Source organism: Scyliorhinus torazame, chromosome 5 (assembly GCF_047496885.1).
Source record: "Scyliorhinus torazame isolate Kashiwa2021f chromosome 5, sScyTor2.1, whole genome shotgun sequence".
Lineage (NCBI taxonomy): Eukaryota > Metazoa > Chordata > Chondrichthyes > Carcharhiniformes > Scyliorhinidae > Scyliorhinus > Scyliorhinus torazame.
In genome coordinates, this window is record NC_092711.1 from 120,115,146 (window position 1) to 120,139,722 (window position 24,577).

Consider the following 24,577-nt stretch of genomic DNA (forward strand, 5'->3'; position numbering starts at 1 on the left):
CTGTCGCTAGTGAACAGGGTGACATTGTCTGTGGCTCGCACTCTGGGATTCCGTGTGTGCTGAAAGAGAGCAATGACTCTCAACCATGGCCTTTGACGTGGTGGGTGACATCCGATGGACTTCCAGCCACTTGGAATGAGTGTGCACCATGAGTAAAAACATTGACCCTTGGGTGGGTCTGGCAAAATTGGCATGTCGGAATAGCCAAGGTCAGCCTGGACATTCCCATGAATGTAGCAGGGCGGCTGGTGGGAGCTTCTGCTGCTCCTGAGTGTGGTGCATTGTTGGGCCAGTCGTTCATTTACACCATCCAGACCTGGCCACCACACCCAGCTTCTGGCCAGCATCTTCATCTTCAACATTCCCGGGTGACCATTGCGGGGGTCCTGGAGAATTGCCTGTCTGCCCTGGCTTGGGACCATGACTAAAACTCCCCACAGGAGGATACCGTCTTCCACATTGAGCTCCTGCATCTAGGCATCAAAGGCCCCGTAAGATCCTCGGGCAGCTTCCCTCACTGACACCTGTGCAATACAGCATGGCGTACTTTCGCCAATACTGGGTCTTTATGCATCCAGTCACATATCTGGGTGGTGGTGACTGGTAGGGTATCTATGAGGTTGAGCGTTGAAACAACTTGGTCTGCCCTCGGTGGGGATGGAGGACATGTCAACAGTGGGAGCATATTCAGCACACCCACATTCACAACCTGCGAACCTGGGTGATGCTTGAAGGTGTACTCCGACGCTGCTAGCAACAGAGCCCATCGCTGGTTCCGGGCGGATGCCATTGGCGGGATTGCCTTGTCCTCTTTAAAAAGCCTTAGCAATGGATTGTGGTCCATCACAATGGTGAATCGACGCCCATACACATATTGATGCAATTTCTTCACCGCAAATACAACAACCAAACCTTCTTTTTCGACCATTAGCCATATGGTGGGACAACACAGCTCCGATTCTGTATGGCGAGGTGTCGCATTTCATCAAAAGGGGCTTGGAGATGTTGTTATGAGTCAATAACCCCAACGACGTTAGTTGCTGTTTCACCCTGGCAAGGCTGCCTCCTGAGGCGCTCTGCGTGCCCATTCTTGATGCTTCTTCAGCAATGCTTATAGTGGGACAAGGATGGTCACAAGCCAGAAATAAATTTCCTAGAGTAGTTTATGAGAAGCAAGACCACAACTCTGTCGCGTTTGCCGGAGTGGAGCTTGCTTTATCGCTCGCACTTACTACTCAATCGGGTGTAGTCCATCCCGATCCATGCGATACCCCAAGTAACTTCCTTGACGTAGAACATGCACTTTCCGTTCTTGAGGCAGCAGCCTGTCTCGGAAAACTAACGGAGGACTTCCTCTAGGTTGCTAAGGTGCTCCCTTTCCATGGTTCTGGTGACCAGGATGTGATCAAGGTGGACCGCCACACGTGGGAGCCCTCTCAGGACGTTCTCCATAAATAACGCTCTGAAATATTGCGCAAGCCGACAATACTACACAGGGCAATCTTGTGAGCTCATCGAGGCCCCTGTGTGTTAATGTTTTTCTGGAAAGCTTTGTTTCAGGGTCATGGGGAGGGGGCTGGGGGTGGGGGGGGATATGACTGGGACTAAGGGCTTGTAAGTGAAGCATCCTTGGGGAAATGCTGGGGGCTGTCTTGGGTGGGTCCTGGCCACTGGTCAGCCAGAGCTGGCGAACATTGTCTTTTACCTTTAGGAATTGGTCACAGTCAGTGAGTGGGGGGATCTCGAGTTGGTTTTTGTTCTCTTCAAGGGAAGGTATTTTGTTTGTATGGATTTGTTTTTGTGTTTTATAAAATGAAAAATGTAATTAAAATATTTTCGGAAAAAAAACTTTCCTTTAAGACCTCAAAACTCCTCAGTTAATGTGTGGGCTTCACTGCCTTTTGCTGAGGGATGTAAACACGAGGGACATCCCCGGCTCCTCCAGTCATTTGTACAAATCATTTGTACATATTACAAACAGCAAAGGTCCCAGCACTGATCCCTGAGGAACACAAGTCACAGTCCTCCATTCAGAAACACACCCTCCACTGCTGCCCTCTGTCTTCTATGACAGCCATTTCTGGATCCATCTGATTCTGTACAACTTCACCTTCTGAACCAGTCTGCCATGAGACCTTGTCAAAGGCCTTACTGAAGTCCATGTAGACAATATCCACCGACCTACCCTCATCAATCATCTTCGTCACTTCCTTGAATAATTTGATCACGTTAGTGAGACACAACCTCCCCTTCACAAAACCATGTTGCCTCTCGCTAATACGTCCACTTATTTCCAAGTGGGAGTAAATTGTGTTTCGATGAATCCTCTCCAAATATTTCCCTCCCACTGATGTAAGGCTCACCAGCCTGTAATTCCATGGATTATCCTTGCTACCCTTCTTAAACAAAGGAACAATATTGGCTATCTCCAATCCTCTGGGACCTCCCCTGTGGCCAGTAAGGATACAAAGATTTATCTCAAGGCCACAGCAATTTCCTCCCTTGCCTCTCATAGTATTCTGGGATATATCCCATCAGGCCCTGGGGACTTGTCTACCTTCATGTTTTTCAAGATCCCTAGTACCTCCTCCTTTTTGATCTCAACATGACCCAAACTATTTACACACCCTTCCCCAGACTCATTATCCACCAAATCCTTCTCTTTGGTGAATACAAGCAAAGTACTGATTTAATACCTTGTCCATTTCCTCTGGCTCCACGCATAGATTCCCTCCCCTGATCTCGAGTGGGCCAACCCCCTCCGTGAATACCCCTTTATATACGTATAAAAAGCCTTGAGATTTTCCTTAATCCTGCTGGCCAATGACTTTTCATGACCCCTTTAGCCCTCCAGACTCCTTGCTTAAGTTTCTTTCTACTTTCCTTATATTCCACACTTGCTTCGTGTGTTCCCAAAAGTAGAGAGGGGAATATGCCGGTCTATGAGGTTACAGATTGTGATTGAATATCAGGCTGCTGCTGGCCCACAGCACCTCATGGATACCCTGTTTTTAGCGAGATGTGTTCTGAATATACCCCACTTAGCAGTGATAGTGTCACACAGGACAATGGAGGGTATCCTCAGTGTGAAGATGGGACTTTGTCTCATAAGATCTCAAGAATATTATTCTTTCTATTCTTCCTGTCAAAGTGGGCAAGTTAAATACATCACATGGCCCGAGACCAGGACAAAGTTACACTTTAACGGTTTAATTACAGAACAACTGCTGCAAATCCCATAAAGGTTGGGTGAGCTAAGGTCTGGAACCGTTAACTCCCCAGCCATTGATAATTAACAGGGTTAATACAGATGGGAAATATACAGTAAATGGCAGAACCCTTAAGAGTTATACTTCGGTTCGAGGCCCTGTTGTGTGAAGAAAACTGTGAGGTTTCAATCCTTCAACCCTGTGTCTGAAATTAGTTTAACCTTTAACTTGTAGTTTCTGGAACGAAGCAGTCACTTTCTGTCACAGTATCTAACCACCTTTGGTTTGTGAACTTAAAGAATTTAAGTTCTCCAGTCAGTTTTCATAGTTCTAGTTATTTTAACTCCTATTACTTACAAACATGTATTCGTTGAATGTCATGCTGTATTTTAGAGTGTATTTTGCTCTCAACATTTACACACTGATCACCTTTATGTACTGATTTTATACACACTTGGTATAAATTTTATATCTGAAATGACTTTGTAATTTCTGTATTAGGTTAAGGCCGTATGTCAGTTTGTGCCCTTTTCATTAACTGAGTTCCAAGCTTTTGAAGCCACGACGAAAACATAACACAAATAGTTTATTTTTCAAAACATATTGATAGGTGCCTGTCCCAGTGTGAACTCTACAGAATTTCTATACATCGATTAGACATTTGGGACAATGAGCCCTGTGATGAATGTATTTCAGATACATTGTATTGTAGGTATTTGGTGCAGGAAGGGTTAAAATCCTGGGTTAGTGTTGTAATGATATGTAAGGAGTGTAAAGGGTTAACAAGATGATGTTCATGTATCTCAACACTAGATGGCAGCAGAGTAGTCATATATAAGCCGGTATCTCCAGTTCTGGGAGAAGGTTAGTGAAAGCTTGAGATAATGTGTTAGTTGTATTAGAAAGATATTATAGATTTCTGTAGCACAGAGTTAATACTGTTAGTTGATTAGCTGTTACTTAGTAAAGTGTGCAAATCATTTGAATAGTGTAAAATAAACTAGTTTTGTTTCAAATACATAGCTTGATGTTCTTTGTCAACACTACGACTTTTAGCCATCTTGGAGAACTACACAAGGAACATCACAGTAGAGTGGGGGCTGTGCCGGGCCATGAGGTTGCAGATTGAGGTTGAATACAACTCTGCTGCTGCTGATGGCCCACAACGCCTCCTGGATGCCCAGTCTTGAGTTTCTAGATCTCTTCAAAGTCCATCCCATTCAGCACAGTGGTAGTGCCACACAACACGATGGAGAGTATCCTCAATGTGAAGACAGGACTTTGTCTCCACAAGGACTGTGCGGTGGTCACTTCTACCGATACTGTCACGGACAGATGCATCTGCAGCAGGCAGATTGGTGAGGATGAGGTCAAGTATGCTTTTCCCACTTGTTGGTTCCCTCGCCACCTGCCGCAGCCTAGCGGCTATGACGCGTGGGGCCCGGCCAGCTTGGTCTGTGGTGGTACTACCAAGCCACTCTTGGTGATGGACATTGATGTCCCCCACCCAGAGCATATTCTGCGCTCTTGCCACCCTCAGTGCTTCCTCCAAGTGGTGTTCAACATAGAGGAGTACTGATTCATCAGCTGATGGTGGCCGGTACGTGGTAATCAGCAGGAGGTTTCCTTGCCCATGTTCAACCTTAAGCCATGAGACTTCTGCCAGGTCTCCCAACCATGCCGAGACCCTGGGCGGTATCGCCGACCTCCGTCCAAGCAGGACTCGCCTCTGAGCAACGAACAAGGAAATGGCCAACACGTCAGCCCTCCTCCCTCAAGGAGTTCTGGGCAGTCTGACACCCCAAAGATCGCCTCCAGTGGACACGGCTCCAGCTCAACCACAACGATCTCCAACATGGTCTCAAAGAATGAGACCCAGAACCCAACTAGCTTGGGGCAGGACCAGAACACTTGTGAGTGATTAACTGGCCCCCTGAACAATGCTCACACCTCCTACACCCCAGGGAAGAACCCCCTCATGTGTGTCTTAGTTCGTTACTCTCTAACTATTTTAAAACGTATCAGGCTCCAGGCGGCACAGAGGTTAGCACTTTTTTCTCAGGTCGCCGAGGACCCGGGTTCAATCCCGGCCCCAGGTCACTGTCCGTGTGGAGTTTGCACATTCTCCCCGTGTCTGTGTGGGTTTCACCCCCACAACCCAAAGATGTGCAGGGTAGGTGGATTGGCCACACTAAATTGCCAATAATTGGGAAAAAAATTGGGCACTTTAAATTTAAAGCAGCACAGTGGTTAGCACTGTTGCTTCACAGCCCCAGGGACCTGGGTTCGATTCCCGGCTTGGGCCACTGTCTGTGCAGAGGCTGCACGTTCTCCCTGTGTCTGCGTGGGTTTCCTCTGGGTGCTCCGGTTTCCTCAAAGACATGCTGTTAGGTGAATTGGACATTCTGAATTCTCCCTCAGTGCACCCGAACAGACGCCGGGGTGTACCCATAAGACATCGGAGCAGAATTAGGCCACTCGGCCCATTGAGTCTGCTCTGCCATTCAATCATGGCTGATATTTTCTCATCCCCATTCTTCTGCCTTTTCTCTAGAACCCCTGATCCCCTTATTAATCAAGAACCTATCTATCTCTGTCTTAAACACACTCAGTGAATTGGCCTCCGTGGCCTTCTGTGGAAAGTGTTCCACAGATTCACCACCCTCTGGTTGAGGAAATTCCTTCTCATCTCTGTCTTAAAGGATCGTCCCTTTTTTCTGAGATTGTGTCCTCTGCTTCTAGTTTTTCCTACAAGTGGAAACATCCTCTACACATCCACTCTATCCAGGCCTCGGAGTATCCTATAAGTTTCAAGAAGATCCCCCCTCATCCTTCTAAACTCCAACATGTACAGACCCAGAGTCCTCAATTGTTCCTCATAGGACAAGCTCTTCATTCCAGGGATCATTCTTGTGAAGCTCCTCTGGACCCTTTCCAAGGCCAGCAGTCCTGCGATATGGGGCCCAAAACTGCTCACAATACTCCAAATGGGGTCTGACCAGAGCCTTATACAGCCTCAGAAGTACATCCCTGCTCTTGTATTCTAGCCCACTCGACCTGAATGCTACCATTGCATTTGCCTTCCTAACTGCAGACTGAACCTGCTCGGTAACCTTAAGAGAATTGTGAACAAGGACTCCCAAGTCCCTTTGTGCTTCTAATTTCCTAAGCATTTCCCCATTTAGAAAATAGTCTATGCCTCTGTACCTCCTTCCAAAGTGCATAACCTCACACTTTTCCACATTGTATTCCATCTCGTATTCCATCTAATGGAATCATTAACTTTTCTTGATCGCCACGGTTGTGTCATTTCTCCTGTTGGAATTTTGTTCCTTAATAGAATCCAGATTTGGTGTATTTTTGTGAAATAAAAGTCACAAAACTCCCAGAGGACCACAGGCTGCTTTCCCCTTTGAGAGAGAAAGCGACGGAGAGAGTTCGAGCGAGCTGACTGGCAGTGATCTGAGGGTCACCACACCTCAGGCGAGGGGTAATGTTGATAAGGCCGGGCCTTCATGGCTAACCTCAACCGGTGTGGGAGTCGAACCGCGCTGTTGGCCTCGCGCTGTATCACGAACCAGCCGTCCAGCCAACTGAGCTAACCGACCCCCTGATAAATATGTAACAATTCCTCAAATATTAGCTATTCCCTGTCTCCCATCTGATTCCCAGTCCATCTCAGACAACTTGCCCTTCAAACCCGGATAGTTTTCTTTTGTCAGTAACACCCAGATAAGTGAGTAACACCCGGAGATTTTGTTTTTTAAATTTAGAATACCCAATTCTTTTTTTCCAATTAAGAGGCAATTTACCGTGGCCAATTCACCTACCCCGGGTTTTGGGGGCGAGGCACTCAGACACGGGGAGAATGTACAAACTCCACACGGACAGTGATCTGGAGCCAGGATCGAACCCAGGTCCTTGGCACCATGATCCAGGTAAATTAAACAACAAAAAAAAGGTAACCACCAGGGCCCATCTCCATGGCAACATGGCATTCTTTGGGAGGTTCCAAACAGAAATAGGAACTAAATACCTTCAAAATTCCAAACACCCTTTCACTCTGTGATCCTTGTGAAATTTGGAGCCAGGTATTAGCAACAAGGCTCAAAGAGCATCAGCCCACTGGAGGCAAAGTGGTGAGACCGGCCAGTCCAGCAGAAAGAAACCCTCCGACCATCCCCACTAACCACCTGTCAGAATGAACAAAATGCAGTCCTGGGTGTAGAGCAGAAACAATAACAGCAGAATCCAACCCCTGTAACCGATTGTGAAATTGTTGGTGTCACAGCAGGTGCGATGAAACATGCAATCCCGTCTCACATCGAGAGGTGGACGGCCTCTCCCCAGTGTGAACTCGCTGGTGTCCCCGCAGGCAGAGTAAGTGAGTGAATCCTTTCTTACACAGAGCAGGTGAATGGCCTCTCTGCAGTGTGAACCCGCTGGTGTCTCCGCAGGTTTGATACTTGACTAAATCCTTTCCCACACTGAGAGCAGATGAATGGAATCTCCCCAGTGTGAACTCGGTGGTGTGACTGCAGGTTGGTTGCTTGAGTAAATCTCTTCCCACACTGAGAGCAGGTGAATGGCTTCTCCCCAGTGTGAACTCGCTGATGTTTCCTCAGGTGGGATAACTGACTGAATCCCTCCCCACACTGAGAGCAGATGAACAACGTCTCCCCAGTGTGAACTCGCTGGTGTTTCCGTAGGTTGGTTAGTTCAGTAAATCCTTTCCCACACTGAGAGCAGGTGAACGGCCTCTCTCCGGTGTGAACTCGCTGGTGTGACTGCAGGTTGGATCCTTGAGTAAATCCTTTCCCACACTGAGAGCAGGTGAACGGCCTCTCCCCAGTGTGAACTCGCTGGTGTTTCCGCAGGTTGGATACTTGAATAAATCCTTTCCCACACTGAGAGCAGGTGAACGGCCTCTCCCCAGTGTGAATTCGCTGGTGTGACTGCAGGTTGGATACTTGACTAAATCCTTTCCCACATTGAGAGCAGGTGAACGGCCTCACCCCAGTGTGAATGCGTCGATGAATCTCCAGCTTAGATGGGAATCTGAATCCCTTCCCACAGTCCCCACATTTCCACTGTTTCTCCATGTTTTGGGTCTTCTCGTGACTCTCCAGGTTGGACAATCAATTCAGAACAAGGGTATGGTCTCTCCCTGCTGTGAATGTTGTTATGTTTTTCAGGCTGTGTAACTGGTTAAAGCTCTTTCCACAGTCAGTTCACAGTTTCACTCGGGGGGGTGTTGTGTGGGTCTCGATGCTTTTCCAGTCACACAGATGTTTGAAATCTTTAGAAGCTGACAGTTTGGGCAAACATTTCTCCTTCTAGAGTCAAAGGCCGATGATATTCAGGTTAAAGCGAGTCGAGTGACTGTCAGATCGAGACGTGATGTTTGATATTTCTGCTGTAATTCCTCCTCGTCTAATATCCTGTAAAAACAATTTACAAAATTCATCACTGTCAGTACAGGATAGAAACTCAGAACAGACAATTCTAGTTTCTATGTCACTTCTTTTCCTCTCTCTTATTCCCCAAAAGCTGTAAATCTCCATTCCACACATTCCCTCCATTCTCACTCTGCTGAATTTAATATTCATCCTCTCTATTCTCCTGAAGGTGCTGATTCAGGCTGACTGACAGATCCAAGCTCACAGCTTCCTGTCCAGGAGATCACAACAAATATGAGCTGCAGTCGGCCATTTGGCCCATCGAGCCTGCTGAACCATTCAATGGGATCATTGGTCGATCTACCTCAGCACCGTTTTCCCACACTATCCATCATATCCCTCGACATCTTCAATATCTACAGGAGGGACATAGGGAACCTAGTGGAGTGGCATAACAACAACAATCTATCCCTTAATGTCAGAAAAACTAAGGAGCTGGGTATTGACTTCAGGAAGCAACGTATCGTACAGACCCCTGTCAGCATCGATGGTGCCGAGGTGGAGATGGTTAACAGCTTCAAATTCCTAAGTGTGCACATCACCAACAATCTGTCCTGGTCCACCCACGTCGACCATACGACCAAGAAAGCACAACAGTGTCTATACTTTCTCAGGAACTAAGGAAATTCAACATGTCCACATTTACTCTTACCAACTTTTACAGATGCACCATAGAAAGCATCCCATCTGGCTGCATCACAGCCTGGTATGGCAACTGCTTGGTCCAAGATTGTAAGAACCTATAGAGTCGTGAACACAGCCCAGTCCATCACACAAACCTGCCTCCCATCCACTGACTCCGTCTACACCTCCCTCTGCCTTGGGAAAGTGGGCAGCATAATCAAAGACCCCTCCCATCCGGGGTATTCCCTCTTCCAGCTCCCATCAGAGAAAAGTCTGAGAACACACGGTGACAGGGTCAACAACAGTTTCTTCCCCGCTGTTATCAGACTCCCGAATGATCCTCTTATGGACTGAACTGATCTTTTCACACATCTTCTCTACTGAGTAGTAATGCACTCTGTATGCTCACCCCTTGCCTGTGTATGTATGTAGGTCCTATGGGTTTATTTCATGTATGGAACGATCTGTATGGACTGTCCGCAGAACAATACTTTTCACTGTACCTCGGCACACGTGACAATAAATAAAACCAATCAATCAATAATCTCTCATCGTAACCTAACCCCCGAGTCCAGGTATCTCCAAGGCCACAATATCCTCCCGAAGGTGTGGTGCCCAGAATGGCTCACAGTTCTCCAAGTGGGGTCTTACCAGGGTTTTGTATAACTGCAGCACAACCTCTGTGACTTTATACTCCAATCCTCTGGATATAAATGCCAGCATTCCTTTTTGATTATTTTCTGCACTTGTTCGGGGCATTTTAAGGATCTGTGCACCTTCGCCATCCACTGTACCCAATCTCTTTCCATTTAGAAAGTCCTCTGTTCTATTCTTTTTTGGTTCAAAACGGATAACCTCACACTTGATTACATTGAACTCCATCTGCCACAAATTTGCCCATTCACCTAGTCTGTCAATATCCCCTTGCAATTTAATACCATCAACTAGGCTGCCTACAACGCCACCTAACATTGTATCAACAGCAGCAGTGAAGAGGCCCATCAAATCTGCACGACACACAAAAAACACCTGACCTGCCGACCTAACCCCATTTGCCAGCATGTGGCCCATTGCCTTGAATGCTACGACATGCCAAATGTTCATCCAGGTACTTTTTAATGGATGTGAGGCAACCCTCCTCTACCACCCTCCCAGGCAGTGCATTCCAGACGGCCACCATCCTCTGTGTAAAAAGGTTTTTCCTCAAAACCCCCCCTAAACCCCCTGCCCCTCACCATGAACTTGTGTCCCCTTGTGACTGACCCTTCAACTGAGGGTCCCTGTCTACCCTGACCATACCGCTCATAATCTTGTGCACCTCGATCAGGTCGCCTTTCAGTCTTCTCTGCTCCAGCGAAAATAACCCACGCCTATCCAACCTCGCTTCACAACTTAAATGTTCCATCCCAGGCAACATCCTGGTGAATCGTCTCTTCACCCCCTCCAGTGCAATCACATCCTTCCTGTAATGTGGCGACCAGAACTGTACACAGAACTCCAGCTAATAATAATGATAATCTTTATTAGTGTAACAAATAGGATTACATTAACACTGCAATGAAGTTACTCTGAAAATCTCCTCATTGCCACAGTCCGGCGCCTATTCGGGTACACAGAGGGAGAATTCAGGATGTCCAATTCACCTAACAAGACGTTGTTCCCCATTTAGAAAATAGTCGCCTCGATTATTCCTACTGAAGTGCATAGCCTCACACTTTTCCATATTCTAGTACATCTGCCACTTCTTTGCCTACTCTCCTAACCTGTCCAAGTCCTTCTGCAGCCTCTCCGCTTCCTCAACACTACCTGTCCCTCTACACATATTTCTATCATCTGCAAGCTTAGCAACAGTGCCCTCTGTTCCTTCTTCCAGATCGTTAATGTATTGAATAGTTGTGGCCCCTGTGGAACACCAATAATCACCGGCTGCCGTCCTGAAATAGACCCCTTTATCCCCACTCTCCGCTTCTGCCTGTCATCTAATCCTCTAACCATTCCAGTACCTTGCCCCGAACACCATGGGCTCTTATCTTCATTTAGCAGCCTGTTGTACGGCACCTTGTCAAACGCCTTCTGGAAACCCAAATGGATCACAGCCACTGGCTCTCCTTTGCCTAACTTCCTTTTTACCTCCTCCAAGAATTCTAACAGATTTGTCAGGCATGACCTCCCCTTGATGAAGCCGTGCTGACTCAGTCCTATTTCACTATGCACTTCCAAGAACTCCGTAATAATGGACTCTAAAATCTTATCAACAACCAAAGTCAGACTTGTCATGATATTCAAATACACATCACAACACACACACCATGATAAGACAGACCAACAGACCAATTAGCACACATAACACGACAGCCAATCACAGACAAGAGCAGACACAGTATAAGACAAGAAACACAACACCTGCTGGCCAGTCCATCTGGAGACAGGACAAGGCCAGGACCTCATTAACAAGACACTCACACAGTCACCACGTGCTGAGTACCAAGTCAGATGTGTAAATAACTAGTTGGAATAAAACTGCGTGTACCAATCGCAACCGTGTTGGTTCGTCTGTACCTCAGAGCACCCAACACCACATGGTACCAGTGAGTGAATCGATACTTACCGGCAAATCTGCCATCCTGAGCCATGGACACCCACAACAAACCGCAGCCGTTGCAAGTCACTGGGAACCTGGGCAACAAATGGAAGCTCTTCAAGCAACGATTCGAACTGTTCATGCGAGCCAACGAAAAACAGGGCGCCTCGGACGAAACAAAGATTGCCATGCTCCTCACTACCGCAGGTCAGCACGCCATCGATGTATACAACTCCTTGGTGTTTGCGGAAGGCGAGAACAAATCTAAATATGACACGGTCCTCCTCAAGCTCGACCAGCACTTCAACGTTGAGGTCAATGAAAGCTTTGAGAGGTATATCTTTCAGCAGCGCCTACAAGGTAAGGATGAGCTCTTTCAGTCCTTCCTGACGCACCTCCGCATACTCGCGCAGTCCTGCGATTACGGCACCACCTCTGAGTCCATGATCCGGGACCACATCGTTTTTGGCGTTGCCTCCAGTGGCCTACGCCAGCAGCTTCTAAAAATTAAAGGCCTGACCTTAGCATCTACAGTTGAAGCCTGTGTCCTGCATGAAAATGCGACCAGCCGCTACGCCCAATTTCAGGCGACCGAATCGGCACGGAGGGGGTCCCAAGCGATCGAATCGGCAAGCCAGGCCGCCCACGAGGCCGAACGCATCCAGGCAATAGAGTTTCTCCCGGCCCACGGCCCGGACGAGGGCGGCCGTTTCGCGCGCTTTTTGAGGCCTCCCGTGTTTGTGCGCGCCAAAACCTACGGCAACACTGAGGGACGTGCTGCGCAGGCGCCACCGACGCAGGACCGAACTGCGCATGCGCAGTGGCGTAACGAACGCCATGACGTGCAGCCACTGTGGAGCTGCACATTTAAAAGGGCAATGTGCTGCAAAAACCCGACAATGCCTACGCTGTGGCAAGATGGGCCACTACGCTGCCTACTGTCGAGCGGCTCAACCTGTGGATCTTCCACATCTCCGACAACCTCGCAGACACGTGCGGACCATCCAGCCTCCACATCACGACATCCAAACCGACGACACAGATGACCAAGACGCCTTCCGGGTTGCGGTCATTGATGTGAACCGGGTCAACACCATCAATCCGGCCTATGAATGGAGTGCCACCCTGACGGTCAACCGATCGCCGATCACTTTCCGCCTGTACACTGGCGCCTCCGCCAACCTCATAGCATGGTCAGCATTCTATGCCATGAAGGTCAGACCACCAATCCAGCCATCCCGGTGCAAGATGGTCGACTACAACGGGAACGTTATCCTGGCCATGGGATCCTGCCAGCTCCAGGTGACACACAAAACACACACGGCCACACTCTCGTTCGAGATAGTTGGCTCATCGAAGGACTCCCTGCTGGGCGCACAGGCATGTAAGGCTCTCCACCTTGTGCAACAAATTCTCTCTCTCTCTCCAGACGGCACGTCTGACTTCCCGGATGCGGAGTTCAACGCACAGCGCCAATCGTTCCTCGCCCACAACCAGGAGGCATTCGAAGGCATGGGAACACTGCCATACACCTACCGAATTCGCCTCAAACCGGACGTCATCCCGGTCGTTCACGCACCTCGCAGGGTTCCTGCGCAACTTAAAGACTGCCTCAAGCTGCAGCTGCAGGATCCCCAGGACCAAGGGGTCCTATCCAGGGTCACGGAGCCCACGCCATGGGTCAGCTCCATGGTGTGTGTCAAGAAGCCCTCTGGCGAGCTCCGCATCTGTATAGACCCCAAAGACCTCAATGATAACATTATGCGGGAACATTATCCCATACCCAAACGGGAGGAGATCACCAGTGAAATGGCCCAAGCGAAGATATTCACGAAACTGGATGCTTCTAAAGGATTTTGGCAGATCCAATTGGACCCGTCCAGCCGAAAGCTATGTACCTTCAACACCCCTTTCGGCAGATTCTGCTACAACCGGATGCCATTTGGCATCATCTCGGCATCTGAGGTCTTCCACAGAATCATGGAGCAGATGATGGAAGGCATCGAAGGGGTGCGCGTATATGTGGACGATGTCATCATCTGGTCCACCACACCACAGGAGCACATACATCGTCTCCAACGCGTTTTTGCCCGCATACGGGAAAACGGCCTGCGCCTCAACCGAGCCAAGTGCGCCTTTGGCCAGACCGAATTGAAGTTCCTGGGGGACCATATCTCCCGGTCTGGGGTCCGTCCGGATGCAGACAAGGTGAGCGCCATCACAGCCATGTCGCAGCAGGCCGACAAGAAGGCTGTCCTACGCTTCCTTGGAATGGTCAACTTCCGAGGGAAATTCATTCCCAACCTTGCCTCCGACACAACGACTCTGCGCCACCTCGTCAAAAAATCTACAGAGTTCCAGTGGCAACACACACACCAGCTGGAATGGGAGGAGCTCAAACGCAAACTCACCACGGCACCAGTGTTGGCATTCTTCGACACGTCTCATCCCACCAAAATCTCAACTGATGCCTGCCAATCCGGCATTGGAGCAGTGCTCCTGCAGAGGGATGACACGTCATCATGGGCCCCGGTTGCCTATGCATCACGGGCTATGACCCCCACAGAGCAGCACTACACGCAAATCGAAAAAGAATGCCTGGGCTTGCTAACCGGTTTAGACAAGTTCCACGATTACGTCTATGGTCTTCCACGGTTCATGGTCGAAACTGACCACCGCTCCCTGGTCAGCATAATAAACAAGGACCTGAACGAGATGACCCCTCGCCTCCAGCGCATCCTACTTAAACTCAGGAGGTACGACTTCCAACTGGTCTACACTCCAGGGAAGGACCTCATCGTGGCGGATGCCCTATCCAGAGCAGTGAGCACGCCGCCAGATGCGGAGGGGTTCGTATGTCAGGTCGAGGCACAGGTGGCCTTGACAGCGGCAAATCTGCCGGCTGACGACTCCAGTCTGGCCCGCATCCGCCGAGAGACAGCGGCCGACCCCCTTTTACAGCGAGTGATGCGCCACACGACGGGAGGATGGCTCAAAGGGCAGTGCCCGCAGTTCTATAATGTACGAGACGACCTAGCCATCATTGATGGGATCCTTCTGAAGCTGGACCGGATTGTGATTCCGCACAGTATGCGCCAGCTGGTTCTCGATCAAATACACGAAGGCCACTTGGGGGTCGAGAAGTGCAGACGGAGGGCCCGAGAGGCAGTATACTGGCCGGGCATCAGTGACGATATTGCCAACATGGTGATCAACTGTACAACCTGCCGAACTTCCGGGTGCGGCGATGACCAGCTAAGTCGCACGTTTCGGCACCTCCCATTTTAACGGACTTTTGGGCTCTTATTGGGAGCCCCAACGGCAATTTTTGAAGGCTAAACCCACTGTGAGGCGACATAGAAGGGAGTCCCCCCGGATGTGAATGGACAGAAGAGATAATAGTGGCCAGATTGCGGAGGATCCTCTGGAGCAGCGGCAAAGAAGGGAAGTGAGAAGCAAGATGGCGGCGGAGGGAGGCCAGTTGGTATGGGGCCTCGAACAGCAGGAGTTCCTCCTGCGATGTGTGGAGGAGCTCAAGAAGGAGGTGCTGGCGCCGATGCTGCAGGCGATTGAGGAGTTAAAGGAGGCGCAGAAGACCCAAGAGATGGAGCTCCGTGGTGTGAAGGCAAAAGCTGCCGAAAATTAGGATGAGATACAGGGCTTGGTGGTGAAGACGGAGACGCACGAGGCACTGTTCGGCACAACATCGTGGGCCGAAGGGCCTGTTCTGTGCTGTATTTTCTATGTTCTATGCATAAGAGGTGTATGGAGAGACTGGAAGCCCTGGAAAATAGCTCGAGGAGGAAGAACTTAAGAATCTTGGGTCTTCCCGAAGGGGCAGAGGGAGCGGACGTTGGGGCGTATGTGAGCACGATGCTCCATACCTTAATGGGAGCTGAGGCCCCCTGGAAGTGGAGGGAGCGTACCGAGTCCTCGTGAGAAGACCAAAGGCAGGAGAAATACCTCGAGCAATAGTGGTGAGGTTCCACCGCTACAAGGACAGGGAGATGGTCCTGAGATGGGCGAAAAAGACATGGAGCAACAGGTGGGAGAACACGGTGATCCGCGTGTATCAGGATTGGAGTGCGGAGGTGGCGAGAAGGAGGGCGAGTTTCAATCGGGCCAAGGCGGTGCTCCACAAGAGGAAAGTGAAATTCGGAATGTTGCAGCCGGCAAGACTGTGGGTTACACACCAGGGTAAACACCACTACTTTGAGACGGCAGAGGAGGCGTGGACATTTATTGAAGAGGAGAAGTTGGACTAGATTTGAGAAAGAGTGTTTGAAATGAAGTAGCGAGGTGGTGGCAAGGGACTGTGAATCAGATGGGGGAAAATTTTCTTTCCCCTCGAAGGGGACACACACGAAGAAATGTGGGCGCCGGTGGGGAAGGGGAACATAGAACATAGAAAATACAGCACAGAACAGGCCCTTCGGCCCACGATGTTGTGCCGAACCTTTGTCCTAGATTAATCATAGATTATCATTGAATCTACAGTGCAGAAGGAGGCCATTCGGCCCCCCGAGCCTGCACCAGCCCCCGGAAAGAGCACCCCACCCAAACCCAACACCAAGGGCAATTTGGACACTAAGGGCAATTTATCATTGGCCAATTCACCTAACCCGCACATCTTTGGACTGTGGGAGGAAACCGGAGCACCCGGAGGAAACCCACGCAGACACGAGGACGTGCAGACTCCGCACAGACAATGACCCAAGCTGGAATCGAACCTGGGACCATGGATCTGTGAAGCAATTGTGCTATCCACAATGCTACCGTGCTGCCCCACGGGAGGGGGAAGGAGAGAGGGTGCTGCGCCATCAGGGATGGGGCCAAGAGGGAAGCACGGGCTTTGTTCCCGCGCTATGGAAATTGTGGCGGGAAAAGGGGGCGCAGGAAGGAGGGGGCCTCACATAATGAGAGGCTAAGGAGAAACGGGAGAAGCCGAGGTCAGCCAGAGTTTGCTGACTTCCGGAAGCAATATGGGGGGAGCAACTAAGCTAGAGAGGGATCTAGCGGGGGCGGGGGGGGGGTAACTGGGTTGCTGCTGCTAAGGGGAAGGGGGAGCTGTTACGGGATGGGATGGTCGGGAAGGGAGGGCACCGTCCGGGGGATAAGCGGGTGCGTGGGAACCGGCTGAGGAGCTGGTCTAAAAAAGGGGATGGCTAGTCGACGAGGGGGGGGGGGGGTAAAGAGCCCCCCAACCCGGTTGATCACGTGGAACGTGAGAGGGTTGAATGGGCCGATTAAGAGGGCAAGGGTACTTGCGCACCTAAAGAAGCTAAAGGCAGATGTGGTCAAGCTTCAGGAGACGCACCTGAAACTGGCGGATCAGGTCAGATTAAGAAAAGGATGGGTGGGACAGGTATTCCACTCGGGCTTGGATGCGAAAAATAGAGGGGTGGCAATACTGGTGGGGAAACGGGTATCGTTTGAGGCGAAGACCATAGTGGTGGACAGTGGGGGTAGATACGTAATGGTGAGTGGCAGATTGCAAGGTGAGGCGGTGGTGCTGGTGAACGTATATGCCCCGAACTGGGATGACGCAAACTTTATGAAGCGTATGTTGGGGCGCATCCCGGACCTGGAGATGGGAAAGTTGGTAATGGGGGGGGACTTCAACACGGTGCTGGACCCAGGGCTGGACCAGTCCAGATCTAGGACCGGGAGGAGGCCGGCAGCGGCCAAGGTGCTTAAGGGCTTTATGGAGCAGATGGGAGGAGTGGATCTCTGGAGATTTACTAGAACAAGGAATAAAGAGTTTTCCTTCTTCTCCCATGTCCACAAAGTGTACTCCCGGATAGATTTCTTTGTCCTGGGAAGGGCGCTGATCCCGAAGGTGGCAGGAACGGAGCATTCGGCTATAGCCATTTCAGATCATGCCCCACATTGGGTAGATCTGGAAGTAGGAAAGGAAAAGGAGCAGCGCCCACTCTGGAGATTAGATATGGGACTGTTGGCGGACGAGGGGGTATGTGTAAGGGTGAGGGGATGTATTGAAAAGTACCTAGAGATCAATGATGACGGAGAGGTCCAGGTGGGAGTGGTCTGGGGGGCGCTGAAGGCGGTGGTTAGAGGGGAGCTGATCTCCATAAGGGGAAACAAGAGGGTAAAGAAAGGGAGATTGTTGGGGGAGATTTTGAGGGTGGATAGGCAATATGCGGAGGCTCCAGATGAAGGGCTATACAGGGAAAGACGGAGATTGCACAAGGACTTTGACTTGTTGACCACGGGTAAGGCGGAGGCACAATGGAGGAAGGCACAGGGAGTGCAGTATAAATATGGAGAGAAGGCGAGCCGGCTGCTGGCCCAACAACTTAGGAAGAGGGGGGGGCGGCGAGAGTGATCGGAGGGGTTAGAGACGAGGAGGGAAAGATGGAACGGGGAGCGGAGAGAGTGAACGGGGTGTTTAAGGTATTTTACGAGAGGCTATATAAGGCTCAACCCCCGGAAGGGAAAGAGGGAATGATGCGTTTCCTAGACCAGCTGGAGTTCCCGAAGGTTACATAGAACATAGAACGATACAGCGCAGTACAGGCCCTTCGGCCCACGATGTTGCACCGAAACAAAAGCCATCTAACCTACACTATGCCATTATCATCCATATGCTTATCCAATAAACTTTTAAATGCCCTCAATGTTGGCGAGTTCACTACTGTTGCCGGTAGGGCATTCCACAGCCTCACCACGCTTTGCGTAAAGAACCTACCTCTGACCTCTGTCCTATATCTATTACCCCTCAGTTTAAAGCTCTGTCCCCTTGTGCCAGCCATTTCCATCCGCGGGAGAAGGCTCTCACTGTCCACCCTATCTAACCCCCTGATCATTTTGTATGCCTCTATTAAGTCTCCTCTTAACCTTCTTCTCTCCAACGAAAACAACCTCAAGTCCATCAGCCTTTCCTCATAAGATTTTCCCTCCATACCAGGCAACATCCTGGTAAATCTCCTCTGCACCCGCTCCAAAGCCTCCACGTCTTTCCTATATTGCGGTGACCAGAACTGTACGCAATACTCCAAATGCGGCCGTACCAGAGTTTTGTACAGCTGCAACATGACCTCCTGACTCCGGAACTCAATCCCCTCTACCAATAAAGGCCAACACTCCATTGGCCTTCTTCACAACCCTATCAACCTGGGTGGCAACTTTCAGGGATCTATGTACATGGACACCTAGATCCCTCTGCTCATCCACACTTCCAAGAACTTTACCATTAGCCAAATATTCCGCATTCCTGTTATTCCTTCCAAAGTGAATCACCTCACACTTCTCTACATTAAACTCCATTTGCCACCTCTCAGCCCAGCTCTGCAGCTTATCTATGTCCCTCTGTAACCTGCTACATCCTTCCTCACTGTCGACAACACCACCGACTTTAGTGTCGTCTGCAAATTTACTCACCCACCCTTCTGCGCCTTCCTCTAGGTCATTGATAAAAATGACAAACAGCAACGGCCCCAGAACAGATCCTTGTGGTACGCCACTTGTAACTGAACTCCATTCTGAACATTTCCCATCAACCACCACCCTCTGTCTTCTTTCAGCTAGCCAATTTCTGATCCACATCTCTAACTCACCCTCAATCCCCAGCCTCCGTATTTTCTGCAATAGCCTACCGTGGGGAACCTTATCAAACGCTTTACTGAAATCCATATACACATCAACTGCTCTACCCTCGTCTACCTGTTCAGTCACCTTCTCAAAGAACTCGATAAGGTTTGTGAGGCATGACCTACCCTTTACAAAGCCATGCTGACTATCCCTGATCATATTATTCCTATCTAGATGATTGTAAATCTTGTCTCTTATAATCCCCTCCAAGACTTTACCCACTACAGACGTGAGGCTTACCGGTCTATAGTTGCCGGGGTTGTCTCTGCTCCCCTTTTTGAACAAAGGGACCACATTTGCTATCCTCCAGTCCTCTGGCACTATTCCTGTAGCCAATGATGACATAAAAATCAAAGCCAAAGGTCCAGCAATCTCTTCCCTGGCCTCCCAGAGAATCCTAGGATAAATCCCATCAGGCCCCGGGGACTTATCTATTTTCAGCCTGTCCAGAATTGCCAACACCTCTTCCCTACGTACCTCAATGCCATCTATTCTAATAGGCTGGGTCTCAGCATTCTCCTCCACAACATTATCTTTTTCCTGAGTGAATACTGACGAAAAATATTCATTTAGTATCTCGCCTATCTCTTCAGACTCCACACACAACATCCCATCCCTGTCCTTGACTGGCCACACTCTTACCCTAGTCATTTGCTTATTCCTGACATACCTATAGAAAGTTTTTGGGTTTTCAATGATCCTACCTGCCAAATACTTCTCATGTCCCCTCCTTGCTCGTCTTAGCTCTCTCTTTAGATCCTTCCTCGCTACCTTGTAACTATCCATCGCCCCAACTGAAACTTCACACCTCATCTTCACATAGGCCTCCTTCTTCCTCTTAACAAGAAATTCCACTTCTTTGGTAAACCACGGTTCCCTCGCTCTAAGCCTTCCTCCCTGCCTGACCGGTACGTACTTATCAAGAACACGCAGTAGCTGATCCTTGAACAAGCTCCACTTATCCAATGTGCCCAACACTTGCAGTCTACTTCTCCAACCTATCCCCCCCAAGTCACGTCTAATGGCATCATAATTGCCCTTCCCCCAGCTATAACTCTTGCCCTGCGGTGTATACTTATCCCTTTCCATCACTAGCGTAAACGTCACCGAATTGTGGTCACTGTCCCCAAAGTGCTCTCCTACCTCCAAATCCAACGCCTGGCCAGGTTCATTCCCCAAAACCAAATCCAACGTGGCCTCGCCTCTTGTTGGCCTGTCAACATATTGTGTCAGGAAACCCTCCTGCACACACTGTACAAAAAACGACCCATCTAATGTACTCGAACTATATCTTTTCCAGTCAATATTTGGAAAGTTAAAGTCTCCCATAATAACTACCCTGTTACTTTCGCTCTTATCCAGGATCATCCTCGCCATCCTTTCCTCTACATCCCTAGAACTATTTGGAGGCCTATAGAAAACTCCCAACAGGGTGACCTCTCCTTTCCTGTTTCTAACCTCAGCCCATACTATCTCGGAAGATGAGTCCCCATCTAGCATCCTCTCCGCCACCGTAATACTGCTCTTGACTAGCAGCGCCACACCTCCCCCTCTTTTGCCTCCTTCTCTGAGCTTACTAAAACACCTAAACCCCGGAACCTGCAACATCCATTCCTGTCCCTGCTCTATCCATGTCTCCGAAATGGGCACAACATCGAAGTCCCAGGTACCAACCCATGCTGCCAGTTCCCCTACCTTATTTTGTATACTCCTGGCATTGAAGTAGACACACTTCAAACCACCTACCTGCACACTGGCCCCCTCCTGCGACGTCAAATCTGTGCTCCTGACCTCCATACTCTCATTCTCCCGTACCCTAAAACTACAATCCAGGTTCCCATGCCCCTGCTGCATTAGTTTAAACCACCCCGGAGAGCACTAACAAATCTCCCCCCCAGGATATTTGTGCCCCTCAGGTTCAGATGTAGACCATCCTGTCTGTAGAGGTCCCACCTTCCCCAGAAAGAGCCCCAGTTATCCAGAAATCTGAATCCCTCCCGCCTGCACCATCCCTGTAGCCACGTGTTTAATTGCTCTCTCTCCCTATTCCTCATCTCATTATCACGTGGCACGGGCAACAACCCAGAGATAACAACTCTGTTTGTTCTAGTTCTGAGCTTCCATCCTAGCTTCCTGAAAGACTGCCTGACATCCTTGTCCCCTTTCCTACCTATGTCGTTAGTGCCAATGTGGACCACGACTTGGGGCTGCTCCCCCTCCCCCTGAAGGACCCGGAAAACACGATCCGAGACAGGATGAGGAACAGGAGAGACAGGACTGGGAACGCAGATTGAGGTGGAGATGGTGGTAAAAGGAATTGGGTACATGCAGGCAGGGAAGGCCCTGGGACCGGATGGGTTCCCGGTGAAGTTCTATAGGAAATACGTGGACCTGCTGGCCCCCACTTCTGACGAGAACCTTTAATGAAGCTAGGGAAAGGGGGACACTACCCCCGACGATGTCGGAGGCGACGATATCGCTGATCCTGAAAAGAGACAAAGACCCGCTGCAGTGCGGGTCATACAGGCCTATTTCCCTCTTGAACGTAGATGCCAAGCTGTTGGCCAAGGTGATGGCGACGAGGATAGAGGACTGTGTCCCTGGGGTGGTGCATGATGATCAAACGGGGTTTGTTAAAGGGAGGCAATTGAATGCTAATATACGGAGGCTGTTGGGGGTGATGATGATGCCCCCACCGGAGGGGGAGGCGGAGATAGTGGTGGCGATGGATGCAGAGAAAGCATTTGATAGAGTGGAGTGGGACTACCTGTGGGAAGTACTGAGGAGATTTGGATTTGGAGAGGGGTTCATTAGATGGGTTCAGCTCCTGTACGGGGCCCCGGTGGCAAGTGTGATTACAAATAGGCAACGATCTGACCACTTCCGACTATATAGGGGTACAAGACAGGGATGTCCCCTGTCCCCGTTACTGTTTGCGTTGGCAATTGAGCCATTGGCCATAGCGCTGAGGGGCTCTAGGAAGTGGAGGGGGGTACTTAGAGGAGGAGAAGAGCATCGGGTGTCATTATACGCGGATGATTTGTTGTTGTATGTCGCGGACCCAGTGGAGGGGATGCCTGAGATAATGCAGACACTCAGGGAGTTTGGAGAATTTTCAGGATATAAATTGAATATGGGGAAGAGTGAACTGTTTGTGATGCATCCCGGGGAACAGGGCAGGGGAATAGACGATTTACCCTTGAGGAGGGTAATAAGAGATTTCCGGTATTTAGGGATCGAGGTGGCCAGGAACTGAGGAACCTTGCATAAGCTTAACTTGGCACGACTGGTAGAGCAGATGGAAGAGGACTTTAGGAGGTGGGACATGGCGCCCTGTAATTGGCGGGCAGGGTGCAGGCGGATAAAATGGTGGTCCTTCTGAGGTTTCTTTTTGTGTTCCAGTGCCTCCCTGTACTGATTACAAAGGCCTTTTTTAAGAAGGTGGACAAGAGTATTATGAGCTTTGTGTGGGCTGGAAAGACCCCAAGAGTAAAGAGGGGGTTCCTGCAGCGCAGTCAGGACAGAGGGGGACTGGCACTGCCGAGTCTAAGTGATTATTATTGGGCCGCCAACGTGTCAATGATATGTAAGTGGATGAGGGAAGGGGAAGGAGCGGCGTGGAAAAGACTGGAGATGGCGTCCTGTAGGGGAACTAGCTTAAAAGCACTGGCGACGGCGCCGTTGCCGTTCTCCCCGAAAAAATACACCACAAACCCAGTGGTGGTGGCAACTCTGAAAATTTGGGGGCAGTGAAGACGACATAAGGAAGTGACGGGTGCCTCAATGTGGTCCCCGATAAGGAACAACCATAGGTTCGTCCCGGGAAGGATAGATGGGGGATTTAAATCTTGGCAGCGAGCAGGAATTGGGAAAATGAAGGACTTGTTCTTAGACAGGACGCTCGCGAGTCTGGGAGCACTGACAGAAAAATATGGGTTGCCACCTGGGAATGCATTTCGCTATATGCAAATCAGGACATTTGTGAGGCAACAGGTGAGGGAATTTCCGCAGCTCCCGGCGCAAGAGATCCAGGACAGAGTGATTTTGGGGGCATGGGTGGGTGATGGTAGGGTGTCAGATATATATAGGGAAATGAGAGACGAGGGGGAAGACGATGGTAGAGGAGCTGAAGGGAAAATGGGAGGAGGAGCTGGGGGAAGAGATTGAGGAGGGGCTGTGGGCAGGTGCCCTAAGTAGGGTAAACTCTTCGTCCTCGTGTGCCAGGCTCAGCCTGATACAATTCAAGGTTCTACACAGGGCGCATATGACGGGAGCAAGGCTGAGTAGATTTTTTGGAGTGGAGGATAGGTGCGGGAGATAGAATCATAGAAGTTTACAGCATGGAAACAGGCCCTTCGGCGCAACCAGTCCATGCCGCCCAGTTTTTACCATTAAGCTAGTCCCAGTTGCCCGCACTTGGCCCATAACCCTCTATACCCATCTTACCCATGTAACTATCTAAATGCTTTTTAAAAGACACAATTGTACCCGCCTCTACTACTACCTCTGGCAGCCAATTCCAGACACTCACTACCCTCTGAGTGAAGAAATTGCCCCTCTGGGCCCTTCTGAAACTCTCCCCTCTCACCTTAAACCTATGCCCTCTAGTTTTAGACTCCCCTACCTTTGGGAAAAGATGTTGACTATCTACCTTATCTATGCCCCTCATTATTTTATAGACCTCTATAAGATCACCCCTAAGCCTCCTACGCTCCAGGGAAAAAAGTCCCAGTCTATCCAGCCTCTCCTTATAACTCAAACCATCAAGTCCCGGCAACATCCTAGTAAATCTTTTCTGCACTCTTTCTAGTTTAATAATATCCTTTATATAATAGGGTGACCAGAACTGCACACAGTATTCCAAGTGTGGCCGTACCAATGTCTTGTACAACTTCAACAAGACGTCCCAACTCCTGTATTCAATGTTCTGACGAATGAAACCAAGCATGCCGAATGCCTTCTTCACCACCCTGTCCACCTGCGACTCCACCTTCAAGGAGCTATGAACCTGTACTCCTAGATCTTTTTGTTCTATAACTCTCCCCAACGCCATACCATTAACTGAGTAGGCCCTGGCCTGATTCGATCTGCCA

At 49.8% G+C, this 24,577-nt stretch overlaps 1 protein-coding gene across 6 annotated transcripts in view; it reads right to left on the reverse strand.

The window, feature by feature from the left end:
- Positions 1-24,577, reverse strand: part of LOC140421765 (uncharacterized) — a 50,626-nt gene that overhangs the window by 18,886 nt on the left and 7,163 nt on the right. For 5 of the 6 annotated variants that reach the window (XM_072506630.1, XM_072506625.1, XM_072506627.1 and 2 more), the window contains one exon: positions 3,777-8,650. The exons of the other annotated variant lie outside the window; for it this stretch is intronic. In XM_072506630.1, coding sequence (XP_072362731.1) covers positions 7,610-8,311 — 702 coding nt within the window. In that variant the 5' untranslated portion in view covers positions 8,312-8,650 and the 3' untranslated portion in view covers positions 3,777-7,609. Of the gene's footprint in view, positions 1-3,776; positions 8,651-24,577 lie in introns of those variants that run through there. 6 annotated transcript variants of the gene reach the window in all.